The sequence below is a fragment of the Danio rerio genome, chromosome 18 (genome assembly GCF_052040795.2).
Source record: "Danio rerio strain M-AB ecotype USA chromosome 18, GRCz13ab, whole genome shotgun sequence".
Taxonomy (NCBI): domain Eukaryota; kingdom Metazoa; phylum Chordata; class Actinopteri; order Cypriniformes; family Danionidae; genus Danio; species Danio rerio.
In genome coordinates, this window is record NC_141038.1 from 620,001 (window position 1) to 642,500 (window position 22,500).

Consider the following 22,500-nt stretch of genomic DNA (forward strand, 5'->3'; position numbering starts at 1 on the left):
CTGGCTAATGCAGAGTGTGTGTGCGTGTATGTGTGTGTGTGTGTGTGTCAGACACGGACGAGTGTGTAGGGAATCACCGTTGTCAGCACGGCTGTCAGAATCTGGTTGGTGGATACAGATGCAGCTGCCCTCAGGGGTACCTACAGCACTACCAGTGGAACCAGTGCGTCGGTGAGAGACACCTTCACCTGTCCGTCTGTCTGTCTGTCCGTCTGTCTGTCTATTCATTCGTTTGTTTGTTCATCCATCCATTTGTTTCTTTGTCTGTCCATCTGCCCATCTGTCTGTGTGTCTCTTCGTCTGTCTATCTGTCTCAGAGTGTATTGATGCAATGTTTCAGTGCACTGGAGGAATTGAGTGATTGAGTCAGCCTGATCAGTGCACTAACAGGTGAACAAGGGTGTGGATTGAGACAGGCCGTTTGATATAGGCAAGCAGAGCGGTGGGAACCATACTGACCTTTGACTCCACGTGTGTGTGTGTGTGTGTCCAGATGAGAACGAGTGCCAGAACAGTCAGGTCTGCGGCAGCGCCTCGTGCCACAACACACTGGGCAGTTTCCGCTGTCTGTGCCCGACGGGTTTCTCCTTCCAGCAGACGTCTGGAGGCTGTGAGGACGTGAATGAGTGCGGCTCCCAGCAGAACCCCTGCTCCTTCGGCTGCTCCAACACAGATGGAGGATACCTGTGCGGATGCCCACCTGGATACCTGAGGGCCGGACAGGGGTCAGTCTGGGCTTCATGCTCTATTGGCTGTAATACCAGTTCATTTAGTCTTTTTTTTGTCTCCATGAGTAAATCTAAGGCATGAAGGCTGATAAATGAGTCAGAATGCAGGACAGTGAAGGTGTAACAGTGCTGAGTGTTTGTGTGAGGGTTGAGTTTAAGGGGAGACCAGAGACTGTACAGCCTGAACACTGCAAACATCTCTACTGCTAGGAGTCTCCATAATAATAGCTGTACACGTGTGTGTGTGTGTGTGTGTGTGTGTGTGTGTTTCAGGCACTGTCTGTCGAGCACGGGTCTGTCTTCATCTGGTCCTCAGGCTCCTGATGCTGATGATGAAAACTCTCTGTCGCCTGAGGCCTGTTACGAGTGTAAGATTAACGGGTATCCAAAGAAAGGCCGCAAACGCAGAGACGCCAACGCAACACACGAGCTTCAGGTAAACACACTAATAACCTTAGAAACAGTCAAATTTAGAGTTTAACACACTAATAACCTTAGATACACTTAAATGTAGAGTTTAACACACTAATAACCTTAGATACACTTAAATGTAGAGTTTAACACATTAATAACCTTAGATACACTTAAATGTAGAGTTTAACACACTAATAACCTTAGATACACTTAAATTTAGAGTTTAACACATTAATAACCTTAGATACACTCAAATTTCGAGTTTAACACACTAATAACCTTAGATACACTTAAATGTAGAGTTTAACACACTAATGACCTTAGATACACTTAAATGTAGAGTTTAACACATTAATAACCTTAGATACACTTAAATGTAGAGTTTAACACACTAATAACCTTAGATACACTTAAATGTAGAGTTTAACACACTAATAACCTTAGATACACTTAAATGTAGAGTTTAACACACTAATAACCTTAAATACACTTAAATGTAGAGTTTAACACATTTATAACCTTAGATACACTTAAATTTCGAGTTTAACACACCAATGACCTTAGATACACTTAAATGTAGAGTTTAACACATTAATAACCTTAGATACACTTAAATGTAGAGTTTAACACACTAATGACCTTAGATACACTTAAATGTAGAGTTTAACACATTAATAACCTTAGATACACTTAAATGTAGAGTTTAACACACTAATGACCTTAGATACACTTAAATGTAGAGTTTAACACATTAATAACCTTAAATACACTTAAATGTAGAGTTTAACACATTTATAACCTTAGATACACTTAAATTTCGAGTTTAACACACTAATGACCTTAGATACACTTAAATGTAGAGTTTAACACATTAATAACCTTAGATACACTTAAATGTAGAGTTTAACACACTAATGACCTTAGATACACTTAAATGTAGAGTTTAACACATTAATAACCTTAGATACACTTAAATGTAGAGTTTAACACACCAATGACCTTAGATACACTTAAATGTAGAGTTTAACACATTAATAACCTTAGATACACTTAAATGTAGAGTTTAACACACTAATGACCTTAGATACACTTAAATGTAGAGTTTAACACATTAATAACCTTAGATACACTCAAATTTCGAGTTCAACACACTAATGACCTTAGATGCACTTAAATGTAGAGTTTAACACACTAATAACCTCAGATACACAAATTTCTTTAGTGTTTTTGAGGAAAACATGCAGGATTGTAGCGCATCAAACAGATTGTTTAACATGTGCAATTTATTTTTAAAACGCTTTTTAAAAAATAATCCAACTTTAATGGTGTTTAAACAATTAAAAACTGCTTTTATTCTAGCTGAAATAAAACAAATAAAGACTTTCTCCAGAAGAACAAATAGAGAAAATGCTGTGAAAGTTTCCCTGCTCTGTTAAACATCATCTGGGAAATATCTGAAAGTGATGTACAGCAGTTTAGCCTTGATCTGTGCGTGTGTTCCCGCAGGATGAAGTGGATGAGGTCAGTCTGGCCAGTGTGGACGTGGACGACACGCTTCAGCTCCACCTGAACATCAGCTCACTCAAAAACAAAGACCACATCATAGACTTGGTGCCGGCGCTGTCCACGCTAACAAACCACCTGCGCTACACTATCGCCTACGGCAATGACGACGGCCTGTTCCGGATGACCCAGAAGGACGGCGTCAGCTACCTGCACATCTCCAAGAAGAAGCCTCTCCAGCCCGGAGCCTACTATTTAGAAATCCGCAGCGTGGGCGGGAAAGACCAGCGTCCCGAAACAGACTACCTCAGCGGGCAGCTAGGGGGCGCTCTGATCATGAGAGTCCAGATCGTCCTGCACTGATCGTATGCTAACAGACTGACGCAAACTAGCCAAAGAGCAGCACGTATCGCACCGCGCGCTTCACTCCATCATACGCTCGCATTCAGCCGACGGACGGACTCGCTCCTCTTACTGGTGCTAGATACGAGATTCATGCACTGTAAACCCGTCCGCGGCCCGCTGTCCTCTCCGCAACTATACTACATGTAATTTAAGTGTGTCTATACTGTAACCGTGTCACTTTTTTTACTCGCGAACGCATTTGTAAACTAGAGGAGCCCTGGAACAGAGGGTTTGTAATGGTGCTCGTTATTATGACCAGTGTTGGGGACGTTAGTTTAAGTGATGCATTACAATCTCGTGTTGCTTTTTAAAGGTAACTGTTACTTTCTTACTTTTTTAAGCAAAGTAATCCATTACAATCAGTAGTTACTTTTTAAAAAGTAACCATTACTTTTTACCTTAAGTAATCCATTACAATCTGGAGTTACTTTTTTAAGTTGCTGTTACTTTTTTACATTTTTAAGTAATCTACTAGAATTTGGAGTTACCTTTTAGAGTAACAATTACTTTTTTAAGAAAAATAATCCATTACACTCTAGAATTTCCTTTTTTAAGTAACTGTTACTTTTTTACATTTTCATGTAATCCACTACAATTTGGAGTTACTTTTTTAAAAGTAACCATTACTTTTTTAAGTAACGTAATCCATTACAACCTGTAGTTAGTTAAAATTCTAAAAGTAACAGTTACTTTTTTTTTTTTACATTTTTAAGTAATCCACTACGATTTGGAGTTACTTTTTAAGAGTAACTGTTACTTTTTTAAGTAATCCATTACATTTTAGAGTTCCTTTTTTAAGTAACTGTTTTTTATACATTTTACAGTAAAGTAATCCACTACAATTTGGAGTTCCTTTTTAAGTAACTATTAATTTTTTACATTTTAAAGTAATCCACTACAAATTGCAGTTACTTTTGTAAAAGTAACTGTTACTTTTTTTAAGTAACGTAATCCATTATATTCTGGTGTTACTTTTTTAAAAGTAACTTTTACTTTGTTACTTTTTAAGTAGAGCAATCCATTACAATATGAAGTTACTTTTTTCCCAAAGTAACTGTTACTTTGTTACATTTGTAAGTAAAGTAATCCATTACAATCCAGTGTTACTTTTTTAAATTAACTGTTACTTTTTTTAAGTAATAATTAAGACAACTCCTTACATTAATATTGTGATTTTCTCGACACTCAAAGCTCTTTACTCATTTTTGGAGGGAATCTCCTCATCCACCACAAGAGTGCAGCATCTATCTGGATGATGTAATACATTAAAGAAATCCATTACAGTCTTCTGTTAGTTTAAAAAAAAACAGTAAAAAAAGTAACAGTTACTTTCAAAAGGAAAGTAATCCATTAATGTTACAATCTGATGCTACTTTTTTTAAAAAGTAACTGTTACTTTTTAAGTAATGCAATAAAACTCGGTCTTCTTTTAAAAGTAACTGTTACTTTTTTAAAGTAAAGTAACACATTTAAGTAACGGCTACTTTGTTTCTTTTTAAGCAGGATTAATCTGGCGTTACTTATTTTAAAAAGTAACTGTTACTTATTTAAGTAAAGTAATCCATTACAATCTGGTGTTATTTAAAAAAAAAAAGTAACTGTTGCTTTTAGGTAACGTAGTTACTTTACTTTTTTTCATCTGGGCTGGGCTTGCTTGTTTGGGTTCCTGAGGGTTTTACTGTCATATTTAAGACCTTTTTAACCTTTATGAGTGAAAATTCAGATTTATGCAGGTCTAAATCTAGGGATAGTTTTTGAATACCAGCTTGTGCGGTGTAAAAGGTTTTTACCTGCCCCTATCAAAAAAAGTGAAATGAGTTATTTGTTAGTCACATATGAAACATGCTAATGTAAGGAAGATAATTAAAGCATATTGGTAAATAGAGTTATGTTGAACGTTTTAATGGGATGGATTGTTGATGATTGGATGGGTGTGACCTGACTGGGTAGCTTTACATAGAAATAGGAAAATTAAGACCTGTTTAAAATGACCTACAAGACTATTATATTGAATTTAAACTTTCTAAGGCCTAAAATTTAGTTTACAACTTGTAATGCATCACCCCCAACACTGGTTATGACCAACTACTTGTAAACTGTGTTTCTGTGACTTGATCATGCACTGAGGTCTTGAAGCCACACACACACACATACACACACACACACACAGACATTCTCGTCATCGCCGTGTGGCCTCGGCCTGAGATCTGCCACCTTCTGTCCCGTCTCCACAGTCATGAGGTGTTTAGTTGTACATTCACAATAAAACATATTTTTGGTTGTATGAACGCTCTATTCTTTATTCTCAGAACGCCACGCTTCACGACACGAAATTCACAGCTGCTCACAATTGTTTTTTTAAAGGGACAGTTCACCTAAAATGATCATTTCGTCATGTGATTAGCTTTTACCAGCATTTTGGAGTATATCTTGTAATGTTGGGGGAAACCCAGCTATCTAAAGTAGAAACGAAAACACTACTAAAAGTCGAGCTTTGTTTACCCAGCATTCTTCAGAATATCTTCTTTTACTGTTTGAGTTTAGTAAATGATGTAAATGTGCTGAACTGTCCCTTTAAGAACAGCGCTGATCGGACTGAAACATGCCTCTGTTTAGATTAGCTTGAGTTCAGTCTAAACCTCTGTCTGCTCGAGGTCATCGTGTGTGTAGGTTTATAAACGCTCCTCTAGCGCCTCCCAGCGGAGAACACCAACATCTTAGAGTTTTACATGCTAAAATCTGTGCCATAACAGTGCAAATGAGATTTAAACATCAGAAAAACTAACTATACTATAACTATGTAAAAATAAAGCAAATATAATTCAAAATTACTTGTTATATACAATTATATTGTTATACAAAATTACACAATACAAAAACCTTTTTGATTTTGCATAAAAAAATGTGTGTGTATATATATATTTTCGTTTTTTAAGATTTAATTGTATATATAAAAACACCTACATGTGTGTCCATTATCTATATATAAAATGAAAATGCACTTAAAGCCATATCCACTTCTTTGTACAAAAAAATATTTTTTTTTCCTACAGTAGAAACAATATAAACGCATCAACATCAATAAAAATACAAGATAAAAATCTAAAACTGTTTAAGGTTTACTTTTGATAATAATTGTACCATTTTTTAAAGGATTTTTAAAAAATCATTTAGTCTCTACAGATGAAAGTCAATGTCTGATCACTCTAAAAATAGGGTATTGTGTTTAAGTACATGCTTAACGCTGGTTTCTATTGCAATATTCCCATTTTAGGGCAACTTATGTACACTATCTATAACATATACAGTTGAAGAAAAAAGCAGAAAAAAAGTTTAATAAAAGTTTTTGATTTTTTAAACACCATTTAAAGTCAATATTATTAGCCTCTTTAAGCTGTATATTTTTTTTTAAGTCAACACAACAAACCATCATCATACAATAACTTGCCTAAATTATCCTGACCTGCCTAGTTAAGAGTGAAGCCTTTAAATGTGACTTTAAGCTGTATGGAAAAGTCTTAAAGAATATCTAGTCTAATATTATTTACTGTCATCATGACACAGAGGAAATATTAAAATAAAATAAATATTAGAGATGAGTTATTAAAACTATTATGATTAGAAATGTGCTGAAAACATCTGCTCTCCGTTACACAGAAATCAGGGAATACAAATAAACAGGGAGGGTTAATCATTGACTTCAACTGTAAATATATAATATATAAATAAATAAATAAATCTCATTGTTTTTAGTCAGGTTGGACACTCTGAGATACTTTTGCTAAAAAAAATCTTTATTGTCAAATGAATGCAGCAACACAAACAGCAACAGTTAAACACATCTTCAGTTATCAGAGCGTAAAGACCTGCTCACTTTACTCCTCAAGTCATTCAGTCACTAAACAAACTCTATGAGGATTGCACAGTAAATTGACAGCTTCAGTTGGTGCCGGTGGAGCCGAATCCGCCCGCTCCTCGCTCCGTCTCATCCAGCGTCTGAAAGCAGAAAATAGGACAGGAGTATTGATCATTATTAATAAACCAGACGAGAGTGAAGTCAGAGTCCTGACATGCTCATTTATTCACATCTTAAATGAGTCGTTTTCATCTTGCATTCATTTTCATTTCAAAAGGGGCAGAAAAAATAAAGACTTTCAGATGAGATTTATTTCAATAGATAGTTCATCATTATTAACCATTTATCAGACAAATAAAGCAACAACAAAAACTATTTTAATCACTTTATGCAAAATAAACACCAGATTAAAATTCAAGCATTTAAAAAAAAAAAAAAAAAGATTTCCACTATTCATATCTGTGTGTGTGTGTGTGAGAAAGAGAGCGTATTCATGAGTGTGTGTGTGTGTGTTGACCTGTAACTCCTGCAGGTCCGGGTAACAGATCTTCTCACAGATGAGCTGAGCGATGCGGTCTCCTTTCTTCACTGTAATAAAGTAAGTAAATCATCATTAATGAGCCGATCAACAGCGATTATAATGATCCTCATGTGAGCCTGGAGCACAGCAGCAGCCATGAAGCTCAATATTCACACAATCCTGATTTAGAGATCATCAGAGCTGCAGAAACATCCGTCCACTGATCAGGGGCTCGCGAGGAGAATATGAAATACAACAACAGTGTATATAATCGTCTCTCCATATTTTATAGGTGATGTATGCATATCATAGACAATATTTCAAGATGAAAATGATAATAAAAACCTTTTTAATGTACTGAAAAACATCCCAGTATATGATGTTGACAGCGAAGCGGTTCAATACACATTAGTGATGGGTTGTTCATGAACGATTCATTCATTTTGAACGAATCTTCAATATGACTCAGGAACTGTGAGTCCTCTCAGGGAGTGATTCGTTCATCCGCGCGTGCGCACATTTGTGCAGCTGGTATCGTTCATTTCAAGTCTTTTGAGTCGTTCATCGTGGAAAGGCAGAAGCCAATCATATGCGTTTAGAGCCGGAAAAAGAATTGATCTGTTCATCTCTCGGGTCCTCGGGTTTGAGTCATTCTGTCACGTGATGAACGAACGACTCAAGAACCAGAAGACTCAAGGTGAACTCATCATCATGGCTGCTGTCTGCTCAGACTGTGCACATTGATTAAGACAAGTGTGCCGCAAGCCTACGTTTGAGTGAAGGTCTCGGCCGTTAGATCGCCCCCTGGGGGCTGGCTGCAGTACAAGTCATAAAGCCCGCCTCCTCCGTGTTAATGAAGGAGACTTGAGCCCAAATAAAAAAAAATATTACACTTGCAATAAAATGTCCCGAAAGATGGTTCTGGTGGATTAAGGCACTGGTTATTGTGCTGAAATAGGTGCAGATCTTCATTTTTGTAAACAGTTTGTTTTTAGCAGTAATTTAATGCTGGGCGTGTCATCGTGATTGACAGCTGTGATTGACAGTTTCTCAAAGCGCGGCGTCTGAGCTTCGGCAGGAGACTGAAGTAGACTGAAATGTTATTATTCGATTTCTGTGTCATTTTACCATGACAAAATGAGTTCAGCAGTAAACTATAGTTTCTGACATACATGATCCTGGGGGAACACTGTTTATTCGCTAAGTTCAGGGCTTTTTTCGGGCTTTATTAGTTTGCTGATACACGCCTAGCCACCCAGATAGCAAAACACAGTTCCGGCTAGATTCTCGCCTGCCGGAGACTTATCTCTTAGAGCTCAGACTGACTAATGTTACCTCTGCTGGACCTACTCCGGATGCCTGGACTCACTACCTGATTCCAGCCCGAGTCAATCGAGCCAGATGCGGCGGCATAACTTGATAAGTTATGCGCTGCGGCCTGGAGCTGGCGCGATTGAATATATAAAACCCTCATATTTGTTAACGTTATTACATCCATTTGTGTTGATATGACAGCAAACGCATGCTGAGAAGTTTGGGGGGCGTGGTTGATTTTACATAAAGCGTTTGATTGGACGCTCGACTCCGCTCATTTTCGCGGCTCCTCCTCTGGCTCCATCAGACAGTCCTTCTGCGCATGTCTGGCTCCAATTTCAGCAGTCTTTTGTGACAGTTTGTGCCCGTCAAGCAGGCGTTTTGCCCTCAAGGCATTCAATTGAAAAAGGGGCTGTCGCGTCGTCCATATTTTTTACAGTCATTGGATTAAGATTATATGTGACTGTCAGTGTAACGTGAACGAATCACTGACATTTGAAGACATGAAGAGGTGAACTGAGCAGAGACAACAACACCTTCATAGATAAAACAGCAGGTCAACACTGAATTATTATGATCTCCCTCTTATAGGATTCTATTGATCACTTATTTGTCGTGTGATCAACCTTTCGGGCTAGTTGTAGATGTGTTTGGAAGCAATTATTAACATTTTAATAATATTTTAGCAAATCAAATGAAAAAAATGACTCGAAAAAAGATTCGTTCATCTCGATAAACTAGACTCAAAGATCAGAGTCAGTGAAATGATGTGAACTTCCCATCACTAACACACATTACTAATTAAAAATGGAGTTTATATGTTTTTTGGTAGACAATGTACAAAATGTCTCCATGAAGCACGACCTTCAATAAATCTGACATGAACTCTTCTGTTCTCCAGGGTCACAGATCTCGAATTCTACACTATAGATGTGTCAAATATTTCATCCTGTTCACTTCTGACAAATTATTATTATTATGCAAATGATATTATCGTGGGAATATGCAGAAGAAAGCCCCGCCCCTACTCAATATTCGGCTTGGGTGTGAAGTACATCAGCAGACTGAAGTAAGTCCAGCAGATCCTCTTCACTCAGCCGTGGTGACATTAATTATATGTAATGTTTATTCATTGGTTGGGCGTGCAGTTCACTGTTCTGCCTTCTGATTGGCTGTGAGATTGAATGTGTGCGTGATATCAGGTGTTGATGTGCTGTATGAGTAATATTGATCATTGGACCTTCGAACGGCTCCTTGTTGAAGTTGAAGATCACGACTCCCAGATTCCCTCTGTAGTCTTCATCAACCACACCGGCTGAGGGGAAACACACAACTCACTTTAGAATTTACACACACACCCCCGCGTGCACACTTGCACATACATGCACACACTTGTATGCACGCTAACAGGTGCAAACACACTCAAATGGATGCATGCACACACACTTCTATGCACACTTACACTTACACACACTTGCATGCACACACACTCGCATGTACAAAAACATACGCACTCACGCTCCCACACACACACGCTTGCACATACACTCACTTGCGCATACATGCACACACTTGCATGCACTCTTGCAGATGAACACACACTTCCATGCACACTAACCCACACTCACACATACAAAAACGCATGCACACTCACATTCAAATGCTGGCGCGCGCACAAACACACACACACATTGTATTTTACTTACCACCAACATCAATGAAGTGCTTGACAGCGAGACCCGATCGTGGTGCTAAAACACACACACACACACACACACAGTAAATGCAGGAAGCAGAGAGTGACAGATTGTGACTGACGTGTGTAGTGTGTGTCTTCTCTCACCGACTCTACCGTAGTATCCGTGTGGAACGGCGATCTGGATGTCAGTCTTGACCAGTGTTTTGTCCATCGGCCCGATGCTGTAGTCATAAGCACTGAAACAGGCAGATCAGGACAAAATGTCCCAGTAAACAGGATTCCTCCACATTTAAAGGCTCGGTTCACTCATTCAGTGGTTCTAACATTAATGAACTCTTGAATTGAACTCAATACAGAAAATCTGCATCTGTTTCCCAGCACTGTTCAGCAGATCCTCCTCTGTGTTCAGCAGATGACAGAACTCTCATATTTACAACAAACTCTTTTAAACTCACTATGAGCACAAAATATTCCCCAGAGTGTGGTTTAATCTTCATGATGCTCAGTCTGAATTAAAATATAGTTTCTAAGAAATGCTTGATTACTAAGCTGTAAAAGATTCAATACACAGCATAAATATACCCACTGATAATCCTAGACAGTTTAGTCTTTATATATATATATATATATATATATATATATATATATATATATATATATATATATATATATATATATATAGTCAAACATCTGTCATTTTGCTCATATCTGTCACTTTTGGATTGAGTTTTGATGAACACACACACAAATATATTTTTTAAAAGCTTCAATATATATTTATCTTTTATTTACAGGAGTGTGGTCAAACAGAAAAAAAATCTTGTCTTTTTTGACAAGTTTTGATCATTTCTCAGTCACTTTAAGTTAATGTTTTAATAAATATAAGGATGAAATTAAATAGATGGATATAAACTCAGTTTAATTATCGGTACACTTATTAACTTAATTAAACGTCTTAACTCAACATGCTGTAATAGTATGGTAAAAACATGGGAACATTCAGTCTTGGCAGATACAGATGTGCGTGTTTGTAAGCCGTGCAGAGACGGATGGAGCCGCCGGTTCCCGGTGTTTTACCTGTATAGGTCGTATCCCGCGGCCCGGTTGGACCCTCGGCTCGGTGTCGTGGCGTGTTCCGTGAGCTTGGCGAACTTTAACACCGCTAGCTCCTCCGCTCCGTTCACCGCATCGCTCTTGGCTCTTTTGTGCGGGGAAACCGCTTCTGTAACTTCAGAGCACGGCATGTTCACTGACGGGCAGCTCAAGACAACCGCGCGAAAACCGAGGATGGAATGAATAAAGCTCGAGCGCGCCAAACACACTCCCGCGCGCCGCGCTTCAAAGAGAGCTGCGGCGGGAAACGCTGCGAGTGGCTGCTAGTGCGTGACGTCATGCGTCATCATACAGCTTGTATTGTTATTATTATTATTTTTTTTAAAGCTTTTGGAATAGCTTGTATCTTTATATAGGTAATTACACGGCTTGTTCCAGCGCCTTACAACTACAAGATATGATTTTTTTACTATAAAAGTAAAACTATTCACTATTATTTTGTATAGAAAATATTTTACATTTCTCGAATTCGCAGCCTTCTTTTTCACATTGTTTAATTAAAATAGATGTTTTTCATAAATTCTGTTAAAAACAAGAAAAGTGATAGATTCTTGGATCATTATGATAATTATTTTGGAAATATCACGGATACACAAGTCCTTTCCTCTTGCTGTGTTTGTGTTATTTATGCATCTTTGTTTATTTTTTCTTTATTTTTTCACTGTTTTATATGCGTTTAAATTATTATTTAACCTGATCTGTTAAGTTATTATCACTGTTACTATTATTGTTTTTGTTGTGCAAGATCGTATTTTGTATGTTTGTTATAGAAGTCAATTAAAAATAAATAAAATAAAATAATAATATATGTGTCATAAATAACTTTCATGGCAGACGACGACGGGTGTCCTTCATCAGGATTGGGTAAGTTACTTCAAAAGCAAATAATTATTAAATTACACACTCAAAAATTTTATTTATTTATATTAACTTATTGTGTCACAAGTAACTCGGTTTTTACAAGTAACTCAATATTTTAAAGGGTTAAATAAGCATCATTCTTTAGTTAAAATTAGACATTCTTTTTAGAAAAATAGAATATGTAAATATGTAAAATGTCTTTGCATTTGCAACCTAATATACATTTAATGTTAATATACATTAAAATTAACCAAAGATAAACCTACTCTGAATTGATTTATCCTGAACTGTTTACTTAATTTACTGTATTTAAGGCAAGTACATGATAAGCAATTATAATTAAATGACCTAAAAATAAACAGTAATCCCTTTACTCTTTCAGTGTATTTAACTGCACACTTACACCCAGCACAGGTCCATATTTACCACATTAATGTTCAGCAGAATGTGATATCACGTTTTAGAATCATATTTTATAAATATCGCTTATAATAACTTATAGTTTATAGTTATAGTTACTCATAGTTACTCATAAACACATGACCGGTCAGTCTCAGCACTGAGCTGCAGTCAAGCGGCTGTGTTATCAGATATTAACGCTCATATTTCATCAACAGTCATATTTTCTGGCTGTATTTTGGTGTTTGTGTGAATCTGCTGACCTTCAGCACCGCGTCCGAGCAAAAACCCGTTTAAACGGCCCAAAACAGCGGCAGAAACACGCCGGACCAACATCCTTTACCGACTGTCCGCCATTAATGCTACCGCGGAGCATTCTGGGAGCTGGAGTTCTCCATCATATAGTTCACGGAAAGAAACCATGAAACGGTTTAACCATGCTTTGTTTTTGTCTTTTTTACAGTCTATGGTTAAAACTGGTTTAAACTCACCTTCCATCGCGACTGTCGATCCGGATTGAAGCAGGATTATAATGTGAAGCGGCTCATGCCATGAGGAGGACGACGACGACGGCTCCTGTCAGCATTAAACACTCAGGTGAAGTAAATTAATCCTGATATTTAAAGTTTGTCATGGATCGTGTTTTAAAAGGAAAGTTGATTTTACAAAATAAAATTATGTAATAATTAGGCTACTCTTTAATAAATGTTCCTGCATACTGTAGCCGTATTATGAATTATAGTGAACTGATCAACTGTACTAATACTGTAGTGTACTTTAAGTTTACAATATAGTATAATATATTTCAGAAAACTACTGTATTGGTGTCATTTGTTTATAATACTAATTTTATTTACTATGTTATCAAAGCAACTAGAATCACCACAACAGAGTAATACCAGTTTACTATAATAAAACACACTCTTATTTTTTAATGTTTTTTTTTAATTCTGTCGAAGTAATATTTTGCAGAGTGTTTCATAGTAGCCACTAGCAAGACTTCCATAGTATGTTTTTTTTCACTATGGTAGTCAATGGTTACCGGTTTTCAACATTCTTCAAAATATCTTATTTTGTGTTCAACATAGACAATCATTAAGAAGTTAAATTCCTTTAAAAATACTCTTTACTCATATGAAAACACAATGAGTAGTTTATTCAAGTTTGATTTTCAACATTTGTCTCATCATTTTACTTTTTTTTTTTTGCATTTTTTTAAACACAAATTTACAAAATATTGGGAAATAGTTGAAAATCTCCCTCTTGACAGTGCAGACCCTTTTACCTTTCAGACAGTCTGATGCATTTTTCCAAAACTGATTGATTTATTGTGAGAAAACATGTCAGTGAAGATGAATATAACATTTAATAACTAAACAACCTTTCCCAGTACCACATACATAAATAGGATTGCCAAAATGATATCATAACAGGCCTAAAGTGAATATATTTACAATAGAATGACTATAACTGACCAAAAGTGTTTAACTGATGAATCTTTGTGAAGTTGACACTAAAGTGCTCATACAGGGTTCACAGAGATCAGTAGAGGGCAGTGTAGAGCAGGCCAGTGTTCACAGTGCACACTACACACTGCATACTGTGCAGAATAATCTACCATACAGCAGTGTTATATATATATATATATATATATATATATATATATATATATATATATATATATATATATATATATATATATATATAGTTAAAGACAAGTTATTAGCCCTCTTGTGTGATTTTAATTCCCTAACTCTTTTCCAAAGTGATTATAATATTCCCAGGGCAGGAACATTTTTATATAGTATTTATTGTCATAATTTTCTTCTGGAGAAAGTTTTGTTAATTTATTTTACCAAAGTACCAAATACCAATTCGTACTATTAGCCTGCCTAATATTAAGATATTGTCTGTTTATTAGTACTTATAAAGCACATATTGTGCATGATCTTATTTTATCCCTTCACAATTCCTAATACCTAAACTCCCTTAATAGCTATTAATAAACAGCAAATTAGGATTCTAATAAGAGCTGATGATTTGTTAATTGTGAAATCGTACTTTAAATAAAGTGAACAAAAAGCATGTTTTTTTTTTGTAAAACTGCTGTGGTCAATATTATTAGCCCCCTTAGGAATTTAGTTTCTACAGCACAACAAATATCGAAAAAAGAATTGAACTTTCACAGGAGGGTGAACAATTTAGTCTTCAACTGTACATCATGTTGCATGGTAAATTAAAGGCGCAGTTCACCCAAAAAAATAAACATTTCTGAATGTTCTAAAACTTTTTGAGTTTCTCTATTCTGTTAAAAACAAAGCAAGATATTCTGAAGAATGCTGGAAACTGGTAACCATTTATTGACTTCTATAGTAGGAAAAATGACTATGGTAGTCAATGGTTACCCGTTTATAACATTCTTCAGAATATCTTCCTTTTTTCTACTTTAAAAAAAGAACGTAACTCAAACATGCTTGTAGCAAGCACAGGATGTGTAAATAATAAAAGAATAATCATTTTTGGGTGAACTGGCCCTTTAACTACATCTAAGGCTTTTTGTTCTGCAGACGTGTCTGATGAAATACGTAAAAAATCAATCTATATTTGAGTTTTATTTATTTTGAGTATAAACACTGCAGGAGTAGTGTGTTGATCTGAACGCTGCCTGTGTGTGTGTTCATGAGTAGATGGTCAGCACACTCTTGTGGTTTCCGCGGATCAGCAGCGTCGGTGGGAGATTCTTAGTGAGCGCTTCCAGCCAGGCCATGTAGAGGTGATCAGAGACAGAGCCTTTACGGGCGATGGGGAGACTCCTGTAACACACACACACACACACACACACACACACACACACACACACACACACACACACACACACACACACACATGTTAAAGGGACAATTTACTGATAGCTGATAGCTCCACCCTAAATGACTGATAGTTCCGCCCTAAAGGACTGATAGTCCCTCCCTAAAGGACTAATAGCTCCGCCCTAAAGGACTGATAGTCCCTCCCTAAAGGACTAATAGCTCCGCCCTAAAGGACTGATAGTCCCTCCCTAAAGGACTAATAGCTCCGCCCTAAAGGACTGATAGTTCCGCCCTAAAGGACTGATAGCCCCTCCCTCAAGGTCTGATAGCTCCTCCCTAAAGGACTGATAGCCCCTCCCTAAAGGACTGATAGCCCCTCCCTCAAGGACTGATAGCTCCTTCCTAAAGGACTGATAGTTCCTCCCTAAAGGACTGATAGTTCCGCCCTAAAGGACTGATAGCCCCTCCCTCAAGGTCTGATAGCTCCTCCCTAAAGGACTGATAGCCCCTCCCTAAAGGACTGATAGCCCCTCCCTCAAGGACTGATAGCCCCTCCCTAAAGGACTGATAGCCCCTCCCTCAAGGACTGATAGCTCCTCCCTAAAGGACTGATAGGTCCACCTTAAATGACTGATAGCTCCTCCCTAAATTTATTCAATGTGACCAGAAGTGAAGTAAGTCATTTCGAGGGAGGAACAGTTATTGTTATGGGCGTTGCTTAGCCTATTTTAGGGGTGCTGTAGCCCCCTATATTTCTACTCAGCCCCCCTAAAACGATTAGCTCATAAACTGCCTACTAATTTATCGCCTCAGTCCCCATTAAATTTGATATTTGTTTACTTTATAAGGAGCTTAGCCCCCCTAAAATGAAAATCCTAAAATCACCCCCGGTGTTTGACTCTGAGAGCAAACGACTTTTTAGAAAATACAGAAGTGCACAGATACACATCGTTTAAAACAAGCATTACTAGAGAGACATAAGAGTTGATCAGAGCTGATGATGATGATGATGATGATGATGTGACTTACACCACGATGAGTTTAGCAGCTCTCGAACTCTCCTGAAGAAGCTCATTCAGACGCACCTGCAGCATCGTCTGCACACACACACACACACACACACACACACACACACACACACACACACACACACACACACACACACACACACATATCTGATAGATGCATTTGTTTGTTCGCTCAATTTTGTTTTTGGACACACAAAAGTCGAACACAAAATACCTAGTCTGGACTGACAGAAATCCCCCCTCCCCCCACCACACACACACACACACACACACACACACACACACACACACACCTTCTGCTCAAAGGCATCGAGCTCAGCATCTGTGATCTTCCAAGGCTGCTCTTTCCTCAGAGCTTCAGTCTGACTGCTGTCCTTGGAGCCCTCGTGCAGACGAAACGGCTCAATCATGTCCTCAAACAGCTTCCAGCTAACACACACACACACACATCCCCGAACAAACACACACACACATGCACATACAGACACATGCACACACAAACAGACACAAATGCAGACTCATACATATTCAGACACAAACACACACACACATTCATGAATGCAGACACATACAGAGAGAGAGAGAGAGAGAGAGAGAAAGCAAGTGCATTGAGAGGCTTTAGTAGGTGTGTAAATATTAGAGTGTTAATCGTGTGTGTGTGTGTGTGTGTGTGTGTGTGTGTGTGTTCTCGTACTTCTCTGCGCTGGGTCTGATGTTGAGGTCTGAAATGACTTTGATGTCTTCACACTTGATCCTGAACTTCTTCAGCAGCAACTGCATTCTGACAGAGACAGATATGGTGAAAACACACACACACACACACACACACACACACACACACACAGATTTTTTTTTAAAGTCACACTGTAAAAATGCTTTTCTTGTGTGTGTGTGTGTGTGTGTGTGTGTGTGTGTGTGTGTGTGAGTGTGTGTGTGTGTGTGTGTTGTTGTTGTTGTTGTTGTCGTACTCCTCTTTGTCCTGCTGTATGCGCTCCGGCTGTCCGGCGATGAAGATGCGCAGTCTGCATTCTCTCCACTTCTTGCGTGTGGTCAGAATGTGCGGCAGAAGCAGTGTGAGACCTGCACAACAACACACACACAGAGAGAGACACATTTACAGGTACACACACATGCGGATATATATGTATATGTATATATATATATATATGTATATATATATATATATATATATATATATATATATATATATATATATATATATATATATATATATGCAGAGACACACACACAAGTGTACAAAAACACACACACATATACACACAATCATAGTGACACGCAGAAATATATATACACACACACAGACACAAACACATGTATACAAACACACACACATTTGCATAGTGACACAGACATATATACACTAGTACAGAAACACAAATACACACGCATAGTTGTACACACTGACACACACACACACACACACATATAAATAAATAAATAAATATATATATATATATATATACATACACGCACAGAGACACGCACATATATACACATGCACAGAAGCAAACACACATACACGCATGCAGAGACACACACATATACACACATTCACAGAGACACACACATATATAAACATGCACAGAGACACACACACATAGACATGCATACACACATATAGACATGCACAAACAGAAACACACACATAAATACATATATATATATACACATGCACAGACTCACACACACACGCAGAAACACACACATAGTGACACACAGACATATAAACATGCACTGAGACACAAACATATACAAGAGCAGGCACACACACATGCATAGAGACATAAACACACACAAACAGAAACACGCATATACACGCACACACACACACACACACACACACACACACACACACACAAAGACCACTCTCTCTGTGTGTGTGTGTGTGTGTGTGTGTCTGTGTGTGTGTGTCTGTGTGTGTCTGTGTGTGTGTGTGTGTGTGTGTGTGTGTGTGTGTGTGTCTGTGTGTGTGTGTGTGTGTGTGCTTCAGCTCACCTCCGTCATCAAACAGCCACCAGACGTCGATGTTGCCCTTGCCCTGCTGCTGCTTGAACTGCCCACTGGCCTCCACCAGACGCTGGTTCAGCTTGGCCAGATCTGAGGCCTGAGGAACGCCCAGAGACACTGAGCACACACACACACACACACACACACACACACACACACACACACACACACACACACACACACACACACACACACAGTTGTACAACGGTTAACCAGTGTTAATATGCTGCAGTAATAGTCTGTAACCTAGTTCACAGTAAGTTTCCTTAATATATATATACTATAAAGGGCCCCTATTATGCAGAAATGACTTTTATGCAGGGTTTAACACCAGTAGTGTGTGTGTATGTGTGTGTGTGTGTGTATCTTCAGCAGCCTCTACTGCTCAACATGTGTAATTGTGTTTATTATAATCAGACTTGATGATTGAGGTGAATGTGATTGTGAATGAATCCGCCGTTTTGAATGAATCATTTGAATGATGCTGATTTACTGATGATCAGCATAAAACACACTCGGCTAAATATCCGTCAATCATCATCATTATCCAGGATAACGGGCTGTAATTAGTGTCAGTAGTGCAGAGCTTCAGGAGCCCATCGGCTGATTAGACGAGCCTCTGAATGCAACTGTGCTGTTATAATCCAATCATCTGATCTCACAGAACACACAAAGCTGAACTCCAGACCTGCTCCATCTCAAACACACACACACACACATTCACATACACATAAATGCGCACACACACATATACTAATAAACACACATGGTCACACAGTAGGGGGCGCAGTGGGTAGCACAATCGCCTCACAGTAAAAAGGTCGCTGGTTCGAATCCTGGCTGGGTCAGCTGGCGTTTCTGTGTGGAGTTTGCATGTTCTCCCCGTGTTGGCGTGGGTTTCCTAAGGATGCTCCGGTTTCCCCCACAAGTCCAAACAACATGTGGTAAGCTAAATTGGCCGTAGTGGATGAGTGTGTGTGTGTGTGTGTGAATGAGTGTGTATAGGTGTTTCCAAGTACTGGGTTGCAGTTGGAAGGGCATCTGCTGTATAAAACATATTCTGGAATAGTTGGCGGTTCATTCCGCTGTGGCAACTCATGAATAATAAAGGGACTAAGCTGAAAAAAAAAATGAATGAATAAATCAAAAAGTAAACACACACATACACACACACACATGCTCACACACTTCTACACATAAATGTTCACAGTCATACACATTCATATATATCACACACACACACACATTCATACACACAAACTCACACATAAGCACACTCTTACCCATAAATACACTCGTGCACACTCACTCATACACAGACATGCACACACACACACTTACAAACACACACAGACACATATATGCACAATTTCTTACACAAACACACAGACACACACACTCTTACAAACACACACACACACACACACACACACACACACACACTTTGTCTGCATATTTCCATTATCTTCATCTTTACGGCCTCTTCTGAATCAGATTCAATCATTGCGTCTCGTGTCATTTAGCAGCCACTCGTTTACAAACGACTCATTAAACACTAATGTCTGTCTGTGTGTGTGTGTGTGTGTGTGTGTGTGTGTGTGTGTGCTGCTGTCTGTAATCACTGCACCACTACAAACCATTACACCAAACAACAAGCACAAGACTGTCTGGACATCGCAGACAAATGAAAAATACAGAACGCCTTACAATAATTCATTCTGCTTCAGCTTAGTCCCTTTATTCATCAAAGGTCACCACAGCGGAATGAACCGCCAACTATTTCAGCATGAACTGTGTATGTGCAGAACTGGGGGAGAAATGTGCAATTATGCTATTTATTTTCATTGCAGAGGTTGCGCGGTGGGTAGCACATTCGCCTCACAGTAAGAAGGTCGCTGGTTCGAGTCTCGGCTGGGTCAGTTGGCATTTCTGCATGGAGTTTGCATGTTCTCCCCGTGTTGGCGTGGGTTTCCTCCAGGTGGTCCGGTGTCCCCCACAGTCCAAACACATGCGCTATAGGGGAATTGGGTAATAATAATAATAACTTTTATTTGTAATGCGCTTTTACTATACTCAAAGCTAAAATTGTCCGTAGTGTATGAGTGTGTATGAATGTTTCCCAGTGATGGGTTGCTGCTGGAAGGGCATTCACTGCGTAAAACATGTGCTGGATAAGTTGGCGGTTCATTCCATTGTGGCGACATAAGATTTATAAAGAGACTAAGCCGACATTTTTTTTCTATTCCATGATACAAAAAAACCTTGAATTTTTATATTGAAAGCTTCAAGCGAAATATTCTCACAACCAGCAGGTTAAAAATCACTTAAAGAGAGGCTCAAAATGCAAAGAGTGATTAAAAATTAATGATTAAATTAATTTGAAATAAATTAAATGCTAAAAATAATTAATTCAGTATAAATTTTCCCTTTTTATTAGATGTTTTGCAAATTTCCGCTGTTCATGTGTGCTTCATCTAGAACTGCACATCTATAATCCTCTTAGTCTATGCTGACATGATCTTCAGCAGCTCAAACACTCTAATGGCTAATGGACAGACGGCTGCTTCTCACTCAGGCCTGCTGGACATGCTAATGAGATGGGCACTAGTGGGCGGGGCTTGATGACACGTATAAAGGGAGAATGTCAATCAAAGTGTTTCAGTCATCAGGTCTTTATATAATAAACACAACTCACTCATGTTGAGCATTAGAGGCTGCTGGAGATACACACACACACTGCTCACGCACACACACACTACTGGAGTTAAACGCATTAGAAAAGTAATTTCTCCTGGACAATTTCAGAAGATTTGGGCCACTTTCTTTGGTGACTTCATAGGGAATTCTTTTCCCCAAAGCAATGTATTGTCACTAAAGTTGATTTCCCCTGTATTGTACTCTTACAGGCTGGGCTTGGGGATGTTGGTTTTTGTTTGTTTTTGTGAGTTTATGCATATCAGAAAACCAATCCTAAAATGTGTGATTATTGTAAGTCTGTTCAATGACTAAATAAAACTTATTTGACTAGATCAGTCATTTCTGTATAATAGGTGCCCTTTAAAACTTCAACTTTAATGACTATTTAAACTTTTAAAATTATATTAATTAGAGTTTGGGAATCTCAGTTTGGGTTGATGGACTTCAGTTTAATTGCATTAAAGCAGATCTCTGATCTCTTTAGTATGGTTTATTGTCAGATGCGCTGAACACCTTTGCTGGTCGGCTCTTTTTTTGGGGTTTTCTTGGCCCGATTGAAGAAGCCTCTCGGTCCAGGCTGAAAGTCATTCTCCTCCATCTCCAGCGCCTGCTGCTCCAAGATCATGCGCTCCATCTCCTCTATACACACACACACACACACACACACACACACACACACACACACACACAGCATCTTCAGCATATTCTTACACACATCAGCCACATGTGTGTTTGTGTGTGTGTGCGTGTGTGTGTGTGTGTTTACCTTCAGCTTTGAGGATGTGTGAGATGTCCATCCCCTGACTGACTCTCATTATCACTGTCCCGAGCTCAAAGTCAAACGTATCGCTGCAGGAGAACAGAACAAACATGTGTGTGTGTGTGTGTGTGTGTGTGTGTGTGTGTGTGTGAGAGAGACACTGATGTTCATTCAGAAAGGCAGTTCCTTCACTTACTGGAGAATTCCTACATAGTTTTGGACGTCCTGTGGTTTACTGGTTCTCCAATCACGCTTAAACCCCAGCATCACTGTGTTCGGCTTCATTCTGCCCAGTCCTGACGCCTGCACACACACACACACACACACACTACTTAGCTATCTAAATGGGGATACGTGGAACTATA

The 22,500-nt window shown here is 38.5% G+C and overlaps 3 protein-coding genes across 9 annotated transcripts in view; 1 reads left to right on the plus strand and 2 right to left on the minus strand.

Moving 5' to 3' along the window:
* Window positions 1-5,334, plus strand: part of fbn1 (fibrillin 1) — a 92,069-nt gene extending 86,735 nt beyond the window's left edge. Inside the window, exons 63-68 of one of the 6 annotated variants that reach the window (XR_015514112.1) lie at window positions 52-171; window positions 494-725; window positions 1,002-1,164; window positions 2,649-3,604; window positions 3,796-4,150; window positions 4,437-5,334. Coding sequence is in view for 1 of the 6 variants with exons in the window: in NM_001443252.1 (NP_001430181.1) it covers window positions 52-171; window positions 494-725; window positions 1,002-1,164; window positions 2,649-3,008 (875 nt within the window). In the remaining 5 variants the exon portion in view is untranslated. Of the gene's footprint in view, window positions 1-51; window positions 172-493; window positions 726-1,001; window positions 1,165-2,648 lie in introns of all 6 variants that reach the window. The other 5 variants (XR_015514108.1, XR_015514109.1, XR_015514110.1 and 2 more) reach the window with 5 other exon arrangements.
* A 1,489-nt stretch (window positions 5,335-6,823) lies between these two features.
* dut (deoxyuridine triphosphatase) lies at window positions 6,824-13,407 on the minus strand. Of its 2 annotated transcripts, none has more exons than XM_087291904.1 (7): window positions 13,304-13,407; window positions 11,517-11,667; window positions 10,584-10,675; window positions 10,447-10,491; window positions 9,981-10,055; window positions 7,424-7,494; window positions 6,824-7,046 (listed from the first exon to the last, which is right to left on the minus strand). In XM_087291904.1, exons 1-7 carry the CDS (start codon window positions 13,308-13,310, stop codon window positions 6,990-6,992), a joined length of 498 nt encoding a protein of 165 aa, XP_087148030.1. In that variant the 5' UTR covers window positions 13,311-13,407; the 3' UTR covers window positions 6,824-6,989.
* A 542-nt stretch (window positions 13,408-13,949) lies between these two features.
* The window catches only part of slc12a1 (solute carrier family 12 member 1), a 34,865-nt gene continuing 26,314 nt past the window's right edge, over window positions 13,950-22,500 (minus strand). The window contains exons 18-27 of the mRNA XM_087292798.1: window positions 22,332-22,438; window positions 22,142-22,224; window positions 21,889-22,014; window positions 18,667-18,795; window positions 17,619-17,730; window positions 17,345-17,431; window positions 16,944-17,079; window positions 16,652-16,719; window positions 14,505-15,625; window positions 13,950-14,441 (exon numbers count right to left, since the gene is read on the minus strand). Of these exons, the coding sequence (XP_087148924.1) occupies window positions 15,490-15,625; window positions 16,652-16,719; window positions 16,944-17,079; window positions 17,345-17,431; window positions 17,619-17,730; window positions 18,667-18,795; window positions 21,889-22,014; window positions 22,142-22,224; window positions 22,332-22,438 (984 nt within the window). The 3' untranslated portion in view covers window positions 13,950-14,441; window positions 14,505-15,489. The remainder of the gene's footprint in view (window positions 14,442-14,504; window positions 15,626-16,651; window positions 16,720-16,943; window positions 17,080-17,344; window positions 17,432-17,618; window positions 17,731-18,666; window positions 18,796-21,888; window positions 22,015-22,141; window positions 22,225-22,331; window positions 22,439-22,500) is intronic.